General features: G+C 35.3%; 1 protein-coding gene across 4 annotated transcripts in view; it reads left to right on the top strand.

Moving 5' to 3' along the window:
- Window positions 1–1,976: 1,976 nt before the first annotated feature.
- The window catches only part of LOC107564861 (nuclear receptor ROR-gamma-like), a 38,350-nt gene continuing 19,354 nt past the window's right edge, over window positions 1,977–20,972 (top strand). The window contains exons 1-2 of one of the 4 annotated variants that reach the window (XM_016250036.1): window positions 1,977–2,461; window positions 10,590–10,610. In XM_016250036.1, the coding sequence (XP_016105522.1) occupies window positions 2,401–2,461; window positions 10,590–10,610 (82 nt within the window). In that variant the 5' untranslated portion in view covers window positions 1,977–2,400. Of the gene's footprint in view, window positions 2,463–10,581; window positions 10,611–12,293; window positions 12,352–20,972 lie in introns of those variants that run through there. The other 3 variants (XM_016250035.1, XM_016250037.1, XM_016250038.1) reach the window with 3 other exon arrangements.

The raw sequence follows: 20,972 nt of genomic DNA, 5'->3' as shown, positions 1-20,972 counted from the left end.
TATATATATATATATATATATATATATATATATATATATATACTTTTTTTGTCTTGTTAGCCTTGTTATCCTCACATGATTCTGACTTAGAAAGAACATGTAAACCTGCATCTCTGTGGTGGCCCCTGTAGTCTCCCTCAGGCCTCTCACATATGATGTATGTAGGACGCAGTCTGAGGTGTGTTTCTATCTATGGAGAGGTGTTGAGTGTCTGGTCAAGTGGGCTTTGCGTGATGGCTTCTGTGGGAACACTTCAATGTAGCGCTGCGGGGAGATATTTTCCATGCGTGGTGTTAAAGTTCAAACCTGGGTCTGACCAAAATGCCATTTCCATCATCTCACCATTGCCTCTGCTGAGATCCATTTAAATGGCAGTTCAAAAATTTTAGTCAAAACCTTGAACATTTAACAAAACATTGATGTTTTTGAGACATGTTGGCTTTTTATACTGTTAGTAATTATAACCATAATTAATCAAAAATAACAATAAATAACCAACTCTCTGCTGGAGGACCCCTTAAGGTGCAATCATATTTACGGTTGTTCTGCAAATTTTCTATGTGAAATAGAATTGTTTTGATAGGAATTCATGTGATCAGGCAATTCACATGAGGGTGAAAGATTTTCTCACGCAGATTTCACATCAGGGTCAAGTTGGACATGCAAATTTGCTGCACTGACCAACAAAAAGCTGCTTGGTTTTAAAGTGGGTTCTCTGTGAGCTGCGCTTCATACATTACTATTCTATTGATAACAGACAATGGTGCTTTTTTTGTTTCGAAGAATTAGGAAACACATGTTTAGAGCTTTAACACAACACAACTTTAGAGCTTTGAAGGCCCACAAAGATTCTCCTCGAAGGCCCCCATGATTTCTACTCAGGGGGACACCTGCCCCCACCAACAGAATGTGATTTTTACTGAGGGGGGTTCCCTAACGCCCTCCACCCCCAGAATGTGATTTCAAGGGGGTGCAATGCAATATACTGTACAAGGGGCCCAGTGATGCCATTTACTAGGGGCGCTTGTGGTCATTGTGCTGAGGATTCCTATGGTAATCTCAATTTCGGAGGACCATGACAGTTTGAAGGCCTGGTCTCTGGAGTCAGGCCCCACTTAAAATTCTGGAACAGGCATTCATATAATATAGACTTAAAAGGATAGAATACCCCTGTCATCATTTACTCATCCTCAAGTTGTTCCAAACCAGTATGAGTTTCTTTCTTCTGTTGAACACAAAAGAAAATATTTTGAAGAAAGCTGGCAACCAAAGTATGGAAAAAATACTATGAAAGTCAATGGTCATCTTGTAACAAAACAATGGTGAGTAAATGATCAAATGAAAGATTTTTTCATTTTGGGGTGAATTATCCTTTTAATATATCAATACCAGTAATGCAGGATATACTGTACATTTCTATGCCCAAGACCTATGATCAAAAAATAGTATACGGTGCATATGAATGTCACAAATATTTATTCGCTGATTACCAGTTGAATAGTGTGTGGACACACTGACATAGTCGCCTCATGTCATCCAGTGGCAGTTCAGTGCTGAATTCACATTACATAACAACACTGACGGATTATTGGCCTTGTGTCCAGAACCAATGAAACTCCTCTCTTTAAAAGAAGAAGAAGAAAATAATAATAATAACCATCTGAGAGATAAATTGTAGGGTTACATTAAAATATTATTATTTAATCCAGTTTCTGTAGTTTGGTAGCTACTGTAGGTTATATGACATGATATTTGATATATGAAAAAAAGTGTCTCGTAGTGTAGTGTGGTGTAATTATAGATTTAAATAAACACATACAATTAAAGTGGACTGGCCAAAAAGGCTCATAAACTGCTCTTCGGTCTCCCGTTAAAAGCATTACTCTCTCTATCTGCGCCTATTACATAATGATTGATGACATAACACCGTACTGGCTCGGGACAGCGCGAGCGCAGCGCGAGCCTGGACAGAGTCATTGCGCGCGCCAGAGTCCACTCGGCTCTATTTATCCAACAAGTGCCAGTCCGTTTCTCTCGTTCTCTCTCTCTCTCTCTCTCTGGGACCGTTCAACGATTTTTTTCTTTCCCTTTGAAATGTCAAATACGCATGCTAGTTACATTAAAACGACAGCGAAGCGGAGGAACGTGTTGACATAAACCTTGTATGTTTATTGACCAGACGCGCCAACTTCTTGGGGATCATTGAAAATGGCGATGTGCTTGTTAAAACGTTTGCGGCGTCCCGGTCGTTAAGGTGTCAACAGTTTTCCTCTGGTTTTCTTTATTTGGAGTTGAATTTTAGTTGAATTGCTTTAGGCTAGTTTAAATAAAACCACTAATCACAACTAAACGATTCGGTTAAGGAGGTGTGTTGGCGTAGAGAGTTTTGACAGGAAAGTAATGGAAAATGATGAGCCCGCATCACCGAACTGGAACCATGACAGCACTCAGAGTAAAAGAGGTAAGCGTGTCATTAATTAACCCATTACATACCTCAATACTGTATTAGTGGGAAATCATCTCAGATTATACGTGTGTGTGTGTGTGTGTGTGTGTGTGTGTGTGCATGTTTATGTGGTTTATGAGGACATGAATTTGTATAATAACATGGGTAAGACATAGGTATTACAACGAGAAGGTGATTTATGAGGACATTTTCAGTGTCCCCGTAATTCAAAAGGCTTATAAATAATTTAGAATGAGTTTTTTTGAAAATCTAAAAATGCAGAAGGTTTCCTGTGAGGGGTAGGTTTAGTGGTAGGGTTGGTGTAGGGCAATAGAATATACGGTCTGTACAGTATAAAAACCATTACGCCTATGGAGAGTCCCCATAAACCATAAAAACAAACCTGTGTGTGTGTGTGAGAGAGAGAGAGAGAGAGAGAGAGTTTCACACACTTGTGAAACATGGAACAAACTCGCACACACATTCAGTCATAGATTTGAGACCAGTGGCACTCTAAAAAATACACCCTTTATGCGACAGAAGTGCCTGTCTGCGCGCCAGCAGTCCTACACTAACCCACAGCGCTTGTGCCACGCGAGCCAGCGAAACCACAACTCTGTGACTCCTGTCACTTCTACCTCTGATCCAGCCTGCATTCGTAAGAGTGTGTTGTGCTGTCTTCTCTATTCCTGTTGAACGTGCAGTGTAATTTCAGCCATCCTCTGTGTTGAGTGTAAAATTATATTTCCCGGTGCTGTTGTCACTTTTTGTGACAAGTCAAGTTTTTCCAAGTTTGGGAGTTAAGCTGTGCGGTGCGACAAATTAACTTTGTAAAGAATGAAGAATTCTATGTTCATTCTTAAAAATAAAGGTTCTTTATTGGCATCAATGATTACATTAAGAACCTTTAAAATTGATAGAAGCACAAAATGTTCTTTACACTCTAAAGAATGCTGGGTTGTTTCAACCCAACTTTGGGTAAAATATGGACTAACCCAACTGTTGGGTTAAATTTTACATTACATTTTTAAAAAACCCAAAAGTTGGGTTAGTCCAAATTTGACCCAAAGTTGGGTTGAAATAACCTAGCATTTTTTAGAGTGTATAGTGCAAAAATGTTCCCAAATGATAACCCAAAATGGTTCCAAAATCACCTTTTGGAATCTTTATTTTTAAGAAGAATTTAAGAATGTGGCCTCTCTACATGTGTAAAAGAAAGTGTAAAAAAACGTTTGAATCGTATATAAAGGTGAGCAAGTTTTTGTAATTATGTTTAAGCTATATTAAAATAATGTCCATAATATAAAATGGACATTATTAATTGTGTGCCAGAAACGTAGAGATTCACTTGTTTCTCAGAAAGCAGAGGGAAGAAACAAAAAGTCAGGAAAATAAAAGGGAGAAAAAAGAAAGGAAAGCGATACCCATTGACCAAGTAGCACAGAGATAAGACTATACTTTAGTTACTGAAATGAAATTCCCTCAAGGGTTTCTTATTAGGATCTTGCAACCCAATAGATCTCTTTAGGGCCTTATTCAACCGAAAGAGTATTGGTTTAAATCGAAACTGGTGTATTGGGTTATCTGAAGTTGAACTTTTGGCTTTTTCACTCTTACGACATTCTTTCAATGAGATCAGTTTGTTCAGTGACCTTTTTCCTGTGTAAACTGGAAGTTAACGCAGACGTGTGTGTTAACCATTAATCCCTTTCATGCAATACATGTTTAGGCAAAATGTTATGTGGGAAGTATATTATTTCATTTGATTTAATTAAAATTTTAAATTTAAATCAAGCTCAAATAATCAGCCTAACAAACATAATTTTCAGCCTAAATGGTATGAAAGGTTGTTGCACTTTAATATATTATATTATGCAAGATTTGTTTGCTCAAAGTTGTATTTCAACAGTGTTCAACTTTTAATGCTACACAAACAGTAAATATAGGACTTGTTATACATTGTTTAAAGAACAATCAGAAACGCATAATCCATATCTTAGGAATATACAAACCATGTGTCATACCCTCCTGCCCTCTTGTTACGTGCCTCTTTTCTTATCAGTGTCACTCTCTCTTCATGCAGCCCTCTATCAAACATATTTATCCCTGTTCTCACACTTCCCGTATCTGACACTCCCTTTCTGCTCTTTTCACTTAATCATCTAAACACACTTTCCCTCTGTTTTGAACTCCTCCACATTCATTTTCTGTTCTGTTCTGTCTGCTTCTGTTCTTTGATGAGCTCCCACTTGCACCTGTGTACTTGCACCTCATACCTCTTGTGTACATCCTGTAAGTCTAACTTTCCCATTCTGAGTCAACATCTCATCCCTCTGTTCACCATTAAATGCCCTTTGTATGGAACATATACACTCCCTTCAAACTGGAATCATGGCGGAATATCCGGTAATGTCCACTTCGCAGGGCACTTACAGTCAAATATAACAAACGTATGAAGCAATAAGAGAAACACACAAAATGTGCAGACAGGGGGTACGCGAGGACTGGAAATGAGAACCGCTGTTCTAGACATGCCAAAAATTTGAGGCTACAGCACAGCAGCTCTTCTTCTTCGTCGTCTTGTCTGATGCGCTGATATTGCGCTCACTCAACCAAGCGTTCTAACCACGACCTCGCCACTCCCCAACCATTCGAATTTCTGTAGGCGGGAATTATTTGTAATGAAATTCTAATGAGCCGCTTTGTGATATCACAAAGCCCGGAAACCAAACGCTGTAGTCCAAACGAGCCGTTTGTTGTAGTTCTTGAAAATGGATTTTTAAAAAACGAAATATCTCCCTTTGGAGTGGACTTTGAGATTTGTAACTTTCTAGATCTTTTTTATGCCCAAACATACACACTACACACTGACTAAAATTAAAAAAGTGAAAAAGCATAATAGGACCCCTTTAAAGGACCCAGGAGGGTTTAGCTTTTCTCCTGTTAATGGATGATACGTAGAGTCAATATGGTGGTCTGAAGAAGCTACAAAGTGTGTAGCATCAATAACTTCAAATAAGGGATAGTTCTCACAAAAAAGGAACATTCTGTCATCATTTACTCACCATAATGTAATTCCAAACCTGTATCGCTTTCTTCCTTTTGTGGAACATCAAAGAAGATATTTTGAGAAATGTCTCAGTGGGTTTTTTTGTCCATATACTGTACAGTGGAAGTCAACGGAAACCAAAACTGTATGGTTACCAGCATTCTTCCAAACTTTCTTCCACAGAAGAAATAAAGTCACATGTTCAGAATATTATGAGGGTAAATAATGATGACAGAATTTTAATTATTATTATTCATTATCCCGTTAAGCCCATTTTTGAATTACTGAACTGTACATGAGATGATTGTTTGTTTCTACAAACCGAGCCTACCTAAGCTTAAATAAAGCTTAACCTGTGTTGAACTCATTGATTTAGTGCTCGACTGTATGTGTTTTTCTGAAGAACTAAAGAATAAATAGTTCTTTATGGAGCTTATAAATGTTCTACAGCATCAGGTTGTAAAATCCTTGGTTCTATTCAAAACCTTATCTATTTAATATTGTGGACCCTACTGATAACTGCACATCACCAGATGCATTCTGCATCTCTTTGCCTTCATGAATCTATCCTCTTTACACAGTAGAGTCATCAAATAATTACTTTACTGGCCCCCTGACATTTTCTAAATGTTTTAATAACTGCCGCGTCTTATGAGAAAGCAAAGAACTCCGCTTTCATGAGCAGAATTAGACCGTGTTGGTGAACATTATTACTGAGGGTTTAACCACAATGGAGTCCTTTAGTTTTTTATATCATATCCACAATTTTCCACTCCTGAATGCAGAAATCTCATTCAGTCTCTTCTCTTCTGATGTTTACCACTTAGATTGCTCTGTGTTACTAACACTAAGACTCATTTCTCATTCAGTGTTTTCTCTCGCTCTTGATTTTTCTCTCTATCTCTCTCATTCTCTCTAACCTACCCTCACATCACCTTGCCAGAAATATTGTAAATAATTCTGTGTGTGGTAAGAATGGACATAATCTGGATTAAAGTAAAGATTAGTGTTATCGAGTGTCTTTGGATTCCTGATCTATTTCCAGAAGCCGATTGGCTAATTTGAGATCCAAAAGCTTACCTCCACTACCCCACTACACAGATTACCTGTTTTCACACACACAAACCTCTCAGATTCACACACATTGCAACACTCTTTCGCAGTTTCTTCCCAAGCTAATATGTGAATATGGTGATTATGAAGGTAGAGTGTGACATTTGACTAAACACGGGGAGATTTTATACAGGTGGGAGTGAGAAAGAACTTTAAAGACTGAACAGAAGAAGAGATGGGTGCGAGACAAAAGGAAACCACAAAGTAATGAAACACTCAACGACAATATGGCATGTGTTACCTTATAGCGGTTTATGAATCTACATAGATGAGGCAAATCTTGAGACTCATGATAATGTCAATGGCTGTCAACTGAAAACTGAAATAACTTTGATGCTCTGTGTTGTATCTTTACAGTTATTTATGTACATTCATTTTCATTCACAGCTAGTTGAGTTCAAAGCCCTTTTTAGAAGTTAGTCTCTCATGATGGGTCAGTTTTTAGTTTTTATGGGATGTTGTTGACTTGTTGAGCTGCTCTATTCTCTTGTATAGCGGCAGGGGTCCTCAGAGACTTCTTGTTATTGAAAAACAGAGGACAACTGCCACCTCACAGGTCATGTTTCCAGTAGCTTAACAACTTTGCTCATTTGTAGATATGTGGTTTTGTATTTGTATGTACATTTTAAATAGCTATTTTAACGATCATGCTAAACACATAGTGAGTTCTGAATAAGTTTGATCGTTAATTCAAGCATTTAAAATCTCTCTCTTTCTTTCTCTCTGGTCTTGTAATAGCTGCAAGTCAAATGTGCTAGGTGGCCAGAATGAAGCAATAATTAGTGTAATCAGGGGTTGGCTGTGTTATTCAACTGCATTTAGATCTGTTACCATAGTGCCTTATATCAATCATTCAGGTACCTCAGAGAATCCTTTAATCTGCGATCAAAAGATGAATGTCACTGCTCTTTTACACCTATAAACATACACACACTCAAAAATGCATACATTTATTCATTTTTTTGTGTAGAATTTGAGAAAATCCACAGAATTGAGCATTCCACTGACTGAAAACTCATACACTGGTCATTTTTTAATTTTATGTTTTTGCTATTAGGCAAACCGTGAGATGGAGTTGTGAAATACCTGCTTTGAGAGTCTTTGTTTCCGAGTACGTCTGCAAGTTGTTAATTCAAGCATTTAAAATCTCTCTCTTTCTTTCTCTCTGGTCTTGTAATAGCTGCAAGTCAAATGTGCTAGGTGGCCAGAATGAAGCAATAATTAGTGTAATCAGGGGTTGGCTGTGTTATCCAACTGCATTTAGATCTGTTACCATAGTGCCTTATATCAATCATTCAGGTACCTCAGAGAATCCTTTAATCTGCGATCAAAAGATGAATGTCACTGCTCTTTTACACCTATAAACATACACACACTCAAAAATGCATACATTTATTTATTTTTTTGTGTAGAATTTGAGAAAATCCACAGAATTGAGCATCCCACTGACTGAAAACTCATACACTGGTCATTTTTTAATTTTATGTTTTTGCTATTAGGCAAACCGTGAGATGGAGTTGTGAAATACCTACTTTGAGAGTCTTTGTTTCCGAGTACGTCTGCAAGTCGCTACGCACCTATTTGTGTGTGTTCCGCTACATAAGCAAAAGTGACTTTTTCAAAAAGCCACAAAGCCCTTCAAAGAGGGAGAGAAAGAGTGAGAGAGACAGGCAGAGTGAGAGACAGACAGAGAAAGTAAGAGAGAGAGAGGCCAAGTCTTCTTCCCAGTGATGGTTATCGCATCTGCCCTATGTCTTCAGACAGACACACTACTAAAAATACTCATCGGAAACGGCCAACAAAGCATCAAATCTGAACTTTCTCAAAGTGTGGTCAAACGTCAGACAACGGAGATTGCAGTTTGTGCTCGTGTGTGGGCTGGGATGGGGTTGAGGGGGCTTTTCATGTGAGTGATAATGTGTGTTTGTGCTTTCATGCTAATAAAGGCATGCGTGTGTGCTTGTGTACATGTGCTAGTCTGTGTACATGCATACATTTTATAATTTTAGTTGTTTAGTATGTGTAGGTGTGTGAATAACACTGACACTTAGTTTCCATGAATAGGGTCCTAACTAAGCCCTGGTACTCTTTAAAAATATTGGGTTTTCTTCAACAAAGATGTGCTTCAAAATGTTAATCATTTAAGAGATAGTTTCTTTCTTTTGCTGAACACAAAATAAGATTGAAGAAGTTTTGAAGAATGTGGGTAACCAAACAGTTGCTGGTCCTCACTGACTTCTATAGTATTTTTCTATAGTAGTTTCTATAGTAGTTTTTTTCCATACTATGGGGACCATCAACAGTTTGGTTACCAGCCAAATCAAAAAATATTTTTTTATGTTCCATTCCTAACTAAGCCCTGGTACTCTTTAAAAATATTGGGTTTTCTTCAACAAAGATGTGCTTCAAAATGTTAATGATTAAAGAGATAGTTTCTTTCTTTTGCTGAACACAAAATAAGATTGAAGAAGTTTTGAAGAATGTGGGTAACCAAACAGTTGCTGGTCCTCACTGACTTCTATAGTATTTTTCTATAGTAGTTTCTATAGTAGTTTTTTTCCATACTATGGGGACCATCAACAGTTTGGTTACCAGCCAAATCAAAAAATATTTTTTTATGTTCCATAGAAGAAAGAAACTCTTACAGGTTTGGAACAACTTGAGGGTGAGTAAATGAAGACATCATTTTTATTTTTGTGTGGACTACCTCTTTAAACTCAATGGTCAAACTAAAAATTAAACTAAAAACATCAACTGTTTTTTTTTTTGCTATCCAGTCAACAAACAGACATTTCTAAATACAGTTTAAAAACCTGAATTTGTGTGATTTGTTATTTTTTAGCAATGAACGTTAAATAAATACTAAATTAAAAATTAAATCTATACTAATAAACTAACAAAAAAATAACAAAATGTAGTTTTTTTCCATACTATGGGGACCATCAACAGTTTGGTTACCAGCCAAATCAAAAAATATTTTTTTATGTTCCATAGAAGAAAGAAACTCTTACAGGTTTGGAACAACTTGAGGGTGAGTAAATGAAGACATCATTTTTATTTTTGTGTGGACTACCTCTTTAAACTCAATGGTCAAACTAAAAATTAAACTAAAAACATCAACTGTTTTTTTTTTTTTTGCTATCCAGTCAACAAACAGACATTTCTAAATACAGTTTAAAAACCTGAATTTGTGTGATTTGTTATTTTTTAGCAATGAACGTTAAATAAATACTCAATTAAAAATTAAATCTATACTAATAAACTAACAAAAAAATAACAAAATGCAGTAAACAAAATCAGAACGAGTAACAGGTTGCTAATTTACTATAATTTAAACTGTCACTCTGTAGAGTCTTGCTAGTTTGGGACCAAAGTTTGGTTTGTAGTTATTGATAAACTTGTAGAAGGAAAAATATTTGTTTGATAATTATGATTTATGGATTAACAGGGCTGAAAGCTTAATAAATGCAACAAGTATAAAGCTGAATATTACATTTTCAGGTGTAATATTCAGGTGAAAATGACAGGTGGATGCTGCACACTGGTGGTGGATGAGGAGATCCCCCCTCACATTGTAAAGCATTTTGAGTGTCTAGAAAAGCGCTAAATAAATGCAACAAATTATTATTATTATTATTATTATTATTATTATTATTTTTGGTAATTAAAATGAAATTGAATTATTTTAATAATTTAAAATAATAAAATTGACTTTTTTAAAAATCGAACAGATGATTTAGATTTTTCAAAATTTTGACATTGTATTGTGATTTCAGTTTTTCAATGTAGTGACTGATGTAGTGACATGCCAAAATCAACATCAGGCCAAAATCAACAGAGGGAGAGACATTTGACGTGTTTACAACTAGTATTTTCATGCTAAATTACAGTTATGTTGGATTTTATATTTAACGTGTTTAGAACATGTATAGTTACGTTAAACATATTAATTGCCCAACATTGTTTTGTGTCCCAATCCAGTGCATAAGAAATCCCATCTAAGTAAGTACAACTGAGAATCTCAACCGTTCATCAGTTATGCACTGTCTGTTCTCTCTGTGTAGCTGTGCAAGTATGTTGTATAGTAAAGCACAGTAGCAGTTCCAATGTGTGCGTGTGTGTTTGCATGCTTTGAGAGGTGGCTATGCATGTTGTTTTTTGCATATCAGAGAACCCCTCCATTGTGGTTATAGGAGGGGGGCCTATATCAGTGAAGCAAAGCGGTGCATTATTACACCTGTAAAGAACACACACAATGCACCTGTATCCACATATATTTTTACTTCAGCCACAAAAGCTGTATGTTTAAATGTGAGCAAAGCTACCGTAGACGCGCACGCACAGGTGCGTACAGCTATGGGTGTGTGCATCTGAATGAAGATAAGATCTGAGAGTATTTTGGTGAAAAGATGCTGTTTAAAACTCTTCACGCCTTTGTGTTTGATTACAAGCGTGCATTGTTTAAGTATTTCTCATCTTTTTTTATTTTGCTCTTTCTTTCCTTCCCTCTGTCCTTGAATTTTTTTGTTTTTGCATTTCAATTTGACAAAGACTTTTATAAATAGTTTATCGTCAAATTCACTTTATAAAAATGTTAGGAAACCCTAAAGGGAAAAAAAGAGTATGTTTCATATCATATTAGCGTTTTGGCTTTATTCAAGTGTGACTGGTGGATTAGAAAACACGCAGAGCGTGGTTGGACCAGGATTCATAATGACAAGCAATAACAACACTCTGCCGTACACTGCGGCAACAATATCACATGACGATCTTAACCAGGTTGTTTACACCAATACCCTCTACCGCCTATAAGACCAACCTCATATCCTTTCTGAACGGTTCCTCATTAAAAATAATAGCCGAAAGACAAGTCAACTCTTTACAATTCAAATGCTGCATGTCTTCTTTAATCACTCTGAGAGAAAAGGTACAAAATCTGTAACTGGGGCGGTATCCTTTCAAAAGTCACTAATATGTACCATTTAGGTATTAACATGTATAATTTAGGCACTAATATGTACCGTCAATGTACTAATATGCACTCTCTAGGGGTCAATAAGGTACAAAAGTATACATTTTGAAAGGGTACTGTCCCAGTGACAGCTTTTGCACCTTTTTTTCCTGAGAGCACAATCCAGAGAATAGAAATGTACTAATATGCACTCTCTAGGGGTCAATAAGGTACAAAAGTATACATTTTTTTCCTGAGAGCACAATCCAGAGAATAGAAATTATTCAGGTTAGTTTGATACTATTTGGGAGGTTTTAGTTGTGTGTCCACTAGTGGAAAGTGAACAGGATAGAGTGAGGAATTCAGGATTTCAGAAAGAAGGATGCATTGAAGACAAACATACAGAGGTGAGCTGCTCACTGCTAAAATGGAAAGAGAAAGAGAAAGTAGAGTCCACCTATAGACGGACAGAGAAACAGCACATGAAGTTCTTCAGAAGAGACATCATGCATGAGCGATAGAGAGAGGTGTATCTATCTACAGTTTGAAAGGGACAGGCCCTCTCCCTCTTTGTCACTCACAGATACAAACACAAACAAATGCTCTCTCTCTCTCTGTCACCTACTGACAGAAAACCTCCTAATCTCTGTCATCTCCCACCTTGCGACAGCATCATCTGTTCAGAAGTTTGATTAACTGTGAGACAGAGCTGTCAACCATACTGAGAGATTTTGACGTATATCTTCACCAGAGAAAGACAGCAGTTCACACATGCTGTGAAGATGATGCGAGGTAGGCATTTGTGTTTTTTAGTTTGATCTAGTATGTATTTTTACTAACGTTTGTGCGGGTGTGTGACAAATGTTTGTTTACATCACATTGGATGCATCCTCATGTCTTTGTAAGTAATGATTTTCATTTTGGTCAGTGCAACTTATATCGCAAAAGGACAAGTTGCGAAACACTTTTGTGTCCATTTTGTTCTTCCGTTTCGCTCGTCAAACTCTAGTTCAGGACGTAGTGATTATATATCCATTGCTTTCAGGCTCTCAGATAAGATTGACCTTTTTGGAGTTTCGCTGTGCTGTTTGTAGTTGTACGCGACTCATTCTGCCATATTAGCAGGGAGATGAAAGTCTGAGGTGTCTTGAACCATTAAAGTCAGAGATGGATGATGCACATCATGGAGGATGGGATGTATGATATGCAGGATTTTGTAGGAATACAGAAAGCAGTGTAGATCTTATGTGCTTTGATTTTGAAATCAGGATTTTGATTTATAATTTCTTATCAATTCAAAATGCCTTGGCATTGCCTGATGAACCTGATGACCTGATGAAGGATGAAAGATGGTGTTAATGCACAACATAATAATCAATGTTTTTTAAGAGAATGTATGAGTTTTTTATAATTTACAATGTGCTTAAAATATTCAGATTGGCTTGATAAGACGCTTGTGCAGGAAAGGTTAATTTACTTTTAATTAATTAATAGAAATTTGCCATGCAGCTACTTTTATTCTATTATTTTATTTTATTTTTATCCTCTACTTATTTATATTTACTTCTGCCTTAATTAATTTATTAATGGCTTTAACAGTAGACTCATGGGTAGTGTGTGTGTGTGTGTGAAGTGGATCCAGCGTGGGTGTGTGACTCTTCACGTTCTCACTGAGTTTAGCAATAGGGATTTTCACACATTCAACATCAAGTATGCCATTTCCATTTCCACAATTGACCTTTGAGCACAAAGCACATTAAAGCACAACATTAGTTTAGTCTCAAATCTGGTTTGACATGAAAAACTGAATAATCAAATTGATGTGGAAAGTACCCTTTTAAAACAGATTTAACTAGATGTAGATTTAACTTGGTACTTTCTTTGAATCTGAACAAAGTCTTATAAACGATTTGAAATAACAGGACTTTTCGATGCTAAAATGCATGTAAGATGTTCAAACATATGAAAAACATCATGTTCCTAACTCGTGCAGTCTGCTCAATTAAGCTCAATTATCCTAAATGAATTATGAATTTATCAGTTCTTTTACAGTGCTTTTTAACAAAAATAAGGGATTTTTATAAATATAAACTTTATATAGATCCATAAACTCACAATAAATTGAGACAGTGATAGTTAATCTAGATAGGTAAACAGTTAGTCGAGAACGTAGCAGAAGAAGCCACAGTATTGTTTAATGGCCAGATCAGTTGATTATTAGTTTATCTTGTGCTTTGTGGCTGTTATGATTAGTACCACAACTATAGATATGATGAGGAGCCTACAGATAAAGGGTTTAACATGCAGATGATCTCATTTATAAAACGGACACTGCAAGATAAGGTCTCGCTTTCAGAAACTCACTGAATACAACATCCTCAGTTCTGAGTTATTGTGTGTGGCCTAAACGGAATAAACGTGAAGTAACTGCTAAAACGATAAAGACGATCTTTAACTCTCCCTCTATTTTTGTTTACTTTATCCTGAAACCCACACAGACAAAACTGAGGACCCCGAAAGTATCAGATGACGTTCATTCATGAGGCTTGTGGTTGTGGACATCGTTCAGAAATGACTCTCAAACAGGCATTTTTGTACAATCCCCTAAAATGGAATTTTCCGTAGCTGCCCACATCACGTATGTGGTTAAATATCTACTCATCAAAATTGCTACAATTCAAGCAGGACTTGCTGAACTTAGCTGTGCTGTATCTTATCACTTTGCATTATCTGATGCAGGTTTGCACTGAAGCTCTCGCTGTAGTCCGGCACTCTACTGAAAGCTTTTTTGTGTGTGTGTGTGTGCGTGCGTGCGTGCGCGCGCGCGCGATAAAAAAAAGTACTTAAGGCACCATAAAAGAATTCCAGATTCCAACCACAACTGAGAGTGTCTTACCTCTTGCATTGATTTTCATTTTAAAAATATATTTTCTATTGTGTATGTACTCTTGCAAATTAATTTGTTTCTCGTGATCTTTAAAAAGCTTAAATGCTAGATAGATATAAATTGTCTACAATACTTATCCATTTCTTTACTAGATGCATTTTTATATTTTTTAAACATATACTGTTGAAAAACCATCCCAGGATGCACCTAATGAAGTTGGTTGAGAGAATGAACAGTGTGTGTAAAGTAGGCGAGTTTCTTTGAAGAAACTAAAATAAAAGATAGCTTTGATTTGATTTAATATTTCAGTCACTGCATAATTTCCACACCTTAATATGTTACTTTATATTTTAATAACTTTAGTATTTTTTAAAATATGGAAAATAAAAATTATGAAAAGTATTCATGTCCAGACTGCTAACGCATATGTTTTGCTATAGTTATGCCAAATTTTTGTGTACCAATAAATGTCCTTTCAATACAATAAAATGTTTAAAGACTTGTAAAGACAGTCCTTAGTGGTATTTTTTATTCATTTGTTTTACTTTATTCATATTTTATTAAAAGCTAATGTTAAAAGGTTTCTTTAAAGAATAAGGTTTGATGATACGCTTATTAAAATGATATGTTAAAATTATTTAAGATATTTAAGAACAGAATCAGAAGATATGAGGACCTTATGAGGACAGTTTATTGTTGTTCTGCTGCATAATAAGCCTAAAAGGTCCTGTTTTTATTCCGTATTAGACAGAGAGAAGCACTGCTTTAGTCAGTCAGACTGAGGCAGAGAGGAAAGTACGAGCAGAAAGACCTTCCGGGATAGCTGTTTATATCTTCATCCGATGAACGCAACTGGAAAGAAAATTGGTGGATTTTATTGAATACACTTTTTGGTTTTATACGCAGATTAAGAAAACATGCAGAGTGAGGCATTTTGCAACGTTGCACTAGATTCTAACTGCACACACACACACACACTTTCTGAATTTACTGCCAATGAACGCTTCGCCAGCTGCACGACTGTTCTGCGCTGTGGTCACCCGTTCAGTCCCTGTGTGTGAGTCTGTGTGTCGACACACACATATGTGTGTATGTGCACAGGTGTGCGTGCAGAGCTTTTGTCTGAATGCTGTTTTTCCATCACCTACATTTTGGCTTGTTTTTCTCCATTGTTACCAAGTAAAACAGTGCAATCAAAAAGATCAAAAGTTTAAGAACTGACTTTTTTAATTATATGTTTAAAAAAAATTTTAAACATAAAAAAACAACAACAAAAATCTGACCTGATCTGTTTTCATATAGACCAAACGCTTATGAAACTGAATGTTATGAAAGGAAAGTTGAAACTCATAAATGTGCTCAGCACACTAATATATGTATAAATGTACCGCTTTTTTTGTGTATGGGGGTTTCACTCCTTTTACACTCTTGTTCTTAAATGTCTTAAAATCTTCAAAGACTCCAAAACCATGACTTATACATTCAGAGCCTTGAAAATCCAAAAGATATTCTTTCCCCCTGAATTTACAAAGCTTTTCCATTCAGCCTGATTTAAAAAATAATTCAAGTGCCTTCAAGACCTAAGATTAGGGCTGGACGATATGGCCAAAATTTATATCACGATATATTTCTTAATTTCGGTCGATACGATATAATTCCGATATCGATATGAACACTATTAAAAAAGCCTCATAAAAATGGCCAAGAACGGCCACAACAGATGTCTGTACCTACAAACTTATGAAAAATTTATATGCCAACTCTATGAAACCTACTCCTATAAAACTGTATAATATTTTTGGAAAAAAATGGCGCAAATAAATAAATGTTCACCTTTTATTGGTATTTAGCCTTCATACAAACAAGAAATGTGAAATCACTGTCAAATAAATCTCAAACTATAGGCTAACATACCAGTCAACATTTTTTGAACAGTAAGATTTTACATGTTTTTTAAAGAATTCTCTTCTGCTCACCAAGCCTGCATTTATTTGATCCAAAATGCACCAAAAGCAGTAACATTTTGAAATATTTTTACTATTTAAAATAACTGTTTTCTATTTGAAAATATAATTTATTCCTGTGATTTCAAAGCAGAGCTTTAGCATCATTACTCCAGTCACATGATCCTTCAGAAATCATTCTAATATTTTGATTTGCTGCTCAAAAATATTTATTATTATGATATTGAAAACAGCGGAGTAGATTTTTTTCAGGTTTCTTTGATGAATAGAAAGTTCAGAAGAACAGCATTTATCTGAAATAGAAATCTTTTTCTTGCAGTTCAAAAATCTTTGTTAGTGTAGGCTGATTATTCTTATAGATTGAAATGTGCATTAACCAGGATAACGAGTATGAAACATGCTCCGAGTTAGAAAAATAGAGCAACAACAAAAGCATGTTGCTGGAAATGGGTTTATTATTGAAAATGCAAACTGATTGTCTGCCAGCAGGAGGCGCTGTGAGAGCGGTGGAACTAACGGTTTCTCCAGTAATGGCTGTAAACAAAGCAGCTCCGCTCATGAACGCTACTTTATCAGATAAAAATGTAATCTAAACTAATCTAAAGACAGTCGGTTCCCTTCAGAGATACATTCATATAAAACACCCGCGACGTGTTTTGATTTTGAAACGTGCAGTGCTCATGTTTATTCAACGAAGTCAAACGCCACAAATAAATCAATGTATGGGAAACACTGGTAATGTAGGCTATATGTCGAAATATCGGAAATGTGTTTAAAAATCATATCACCGTTATTGAAAAAAATTATATCGCGATACATATTGATATTGAATTATTGTCCAGCCCTACCTAAGATCATATGTATTATTCATTTAGACAATGAAAAGAATATATAAATGTGTATATATGTTTGAGTGTGCGTGCGTGCGTGTGTGTGTGCGTGCATATTCAACGAAGTCAAACGCCACAAATAAATCAATGTATGGGAAACACTGGTAATGTAGGCTATATATCGAAATATCGGAAATGTGTTTAAAAATCATATCACCGTTATTGAAAAAAATTATATCGCGATACATATTGATATTGAATTATTGTCCAGCCCTACCTAAGATCATATGTATTATTCATTTAGACAATGAAAAGAATATATAAATGTGTATATATGTTTGAGTGTGCGTGCGTGCGTGTGTGTGTGCGTGCATGTGTGTGTGTGTGTATGCATGTGTGCGTGTGTCTGAAACCGCATGCTAAGCACAAATGTCTTATCAAACTCAGCTTATTTCATCTTATCTTTTGGCACTTTCCTGTGACAAAGGATGTTTCTGTGGGTGTGCTGCTTTGTGAATTATTTTTATAGAGGTAATCCTTTTTGACACACTATTTTCCTAATTAATGCTGTTCAGTTGCTTTGACACAATCTGTATTGTTAAAAGCGCTATATAAATAAAGGTGACTTGTCTTGACTTGACTTTATTTACTAATCGATATTTTATTTTAGAAAAATAAATATATTTATTTCAGAATAGCTTACATTAATTATATGTTAATACACATTCAAATTGTTCTTTTTTAATTGTTTTAAATGAGTTTCACAATCAGTATTATTAAAGCATGTCATTTTTTTATTTTAAACCTTGAGCTGTTACAGTGAAACAATAGTGTTCTAGCACTCTATTAGCAAGTCTTAGCTTTAGATATGTTATTCAATTAGATGTTAAACAATTGTGCTGTATCAAATAAGGATCTTGCAGAATTGCTCTGTTTGTCTCATGAGTATCTGTATATTGTTTTTCTTTGAAAGCTATAAGCTCTTGATGTTTCCAGCTTCTCTCTTTCTCTCTTTTTCTCTCTTTCATTCTTTCTCTTGGTGACTCTTTTTTTTTGTCCTGTCACAGCACTCTTGTGTTCAACTCGAGGATTTCCGTTAGTGGAACCTTGAGGTTTTCACTAGTTTACAGTGCAGAATGCTGTTTCAAGAGAAGAACAGACAGAACCGCTAGATACATATGGGGACTTAAATCCACAAACTATCTTTAAGATGAGCTTTTGGAGATTCTGTGTACGTTTCCTGATTTCTTTCTCCACATTAAACATTTTATTAGACCCTTGTTGTCCTGAGAACAGGTATTGCATTTAGCTAAAACAGTCAAATAACATGCATATGTTATAACATATCAAATAACATATCTTAATATCATACAGTATAAACAGAACTTTTATTTTCTATGTACTGTACATTTGCAACTCCTTCTTTATGCTTGGTTTCACTGTCTTAATTTTGTGTGTGAAAACAAAAAAGCACAAAGTTGGTTAAATGACCATGGTGTTGGTGTGCTTGAGTGCTCACCAAACTCACTTGACCTGAACCCCATAGAGAATCTATGGGGTATTGTCAAGAGGAAAATGAGAAACAAGAGACCAAAAAATGCAGATGAGCTGAAGGCCACTGTCAAAGAAACCTGGGCTTCCATACCACCTCAGCAGTGCCACAAACTGATCACCTCCATGCCACGCCGAATTGAGGCAGTAATTAAAGCAAAAAGAGCCCCTACCAAGTATTGAGTACATGTACAGTAAATGAACATACTTTCCAGAAGGCCAACAATTCACAAAAAAAAATTTTTTATTGGTCTTATGAAGTATTCTAATTTGTTGAGATGGTGAATTGATGGGGTTTTGTGAAATGTGAGCCAAATTCATCACAATTAAAAGAACCAAAGACTTAAACTACTTCAGTCTGTGTGCATTGAATTTATTTAATACACGAGTTTCACAATTTGAGTTGAATTACTGAAATAAATGAACTTTTCCACGACATTCTAATTTATTGAGATGCACCTATATATATTTAGTTGAGTGTCTCACAGAAATTCCAAAACCTTTTTTTTTTCTTATTAGAGATATTATGTACATGGAACTTTTTATTTTATTTTATTTTTGTTTTTTGTTACTTTTATTAGAGAGCCTAATACTATTTTTCAAGTATTCTGTATATCCTCACACACTACAAAACTTTTTTAAAAGTAAAAAAAAAAAAAAAAATCTTAAAAAGTAGGAGGACCTGCACCATTTGCAGTGGCATTTTCAGACCTAAATACTGACGCTGCGGTATAGTTTTATGTATTTTTTCTCTATCAGTGGTACATCAGAGATAATCATTTATGACATATCTAAGCTTACATCTTACTTACAGTCAAGCAGCAATATATAGAGGTGAGATAGTATCTTCATTTCTGGAAACCTGCATGATCTGAGAGATATACATATAGAAGTCTCTCACAGTTATAGTGCAAAATTTAAGTACAATTCAACAAGTAACTTTACTTTGTTCAGTTTTAGTTCAAATAATGCTGCTTTGAAATTTGTTCAATTCAGTGTTTCTCCGTTGCAAATATTTGGCTTAATTAGCAATATTTGTATGGATACGTCAATGCCTTATGTTGATCTTCAGCTGTGGTAAGTACCTCTGGGATTAATGACTGCTAATAATTTGTCATTTGTGGTCATTCTAATTTTAATTCACATTAGCAATATTTTAATCTAATGTAAAAAAAAATTAAAAATGTCGGTATTTTTAGAGGCCTAATATTCAAACTCATTAGTTTGGGAGTCCGATTTTTCTACAGACCTCTGTAATAATTCTGATTTCAAATTCACAGAATTTAAGGCTATTCTTGTCTTTTTTCTTTTTCTGGTATATTTTTCATCAATTTGAGCAGAGGAGATGAGAAACAGTATCAGTATCAGCATGTGGTTTAGGTGAACAGATAGCAGAGAAGAAAAGAAGAAGAAATGTTCTCTTTATCAGCATGTGGTTTCAGAGAGAAATAATGAGAATGAGAAGCTTTTTGTCTCTATGCAGATATTTCTCTTCATTTGGAGTTTCTGTGTGCAAGTGAACATGTTGGTATCCGTGTAATTTAAACACAAGCAGACAGAAAAAACAAGCAAGGCACCCAGGAAGAGATTGTTTTTTAGATTATAGGCCTTGTGTATGAGAGAGGCCACCTTAGTGAAGGAATCCCTCATGGAGATGTTAAAAGTGTTGAGTAGCATGTGAGTGTGCCTGTTAGATAGTACACTCTAAGAAAAAGAAAAAGAAAAAAAAGACGAAAGGTACGAGTAATTTTCTGCCAGGACAATACAAACATTTCCTTTAACCCTAAAACATAACACAATGCAATGCATAATTCAAAATACGGGTAAAACACCTGTGAAAAATCAATACGGAAAATTAACATTACATTGTGCCCCATTTGCACAACTTTTCTTAGCGTGCACAAGAGAAAGAAAGTGGGAAAAAACCCACTGAAAAAGAGGCAGGATATAGAAGTTTATTGTTATTGGCTCTCGTTTCAGTGCGCAGTTACAGAAAATGTTGTACTTTTGTAACTAAAAAACTTCAAAAAAAACTTCAAAATAAAATACATTTTAACATGAAATATGTACACACACATACATACATACATATATATAACATTTTTAGAACTAAAGATATATATATATATATATATATATATATATATATATATATATATATATATATATATATATATATAT

The sequence above is a fragment of the Sinocyclocheilus grahami genome, unplaced genomic scaffold, assembly GCF_001515645.1.
Source record: "Sinocyclocheilus grahami isolate Dianchi unplaced genomic scaffold, SAMN03320097.WGS_v1.1 scaffold967.1, whole genome shotgun sequence".
NCBI lineage: Eukaryota > Metazoa > Chordata > Actinopteri > Cypriniformes > Cyprinidae > Sinocyclocheilus > Sinocyclocheilus grahami.
Note: the sequence above shows the minus strand (reverse complement) of the source record. Positions and strands in the feature narration are given on the sequence as shown.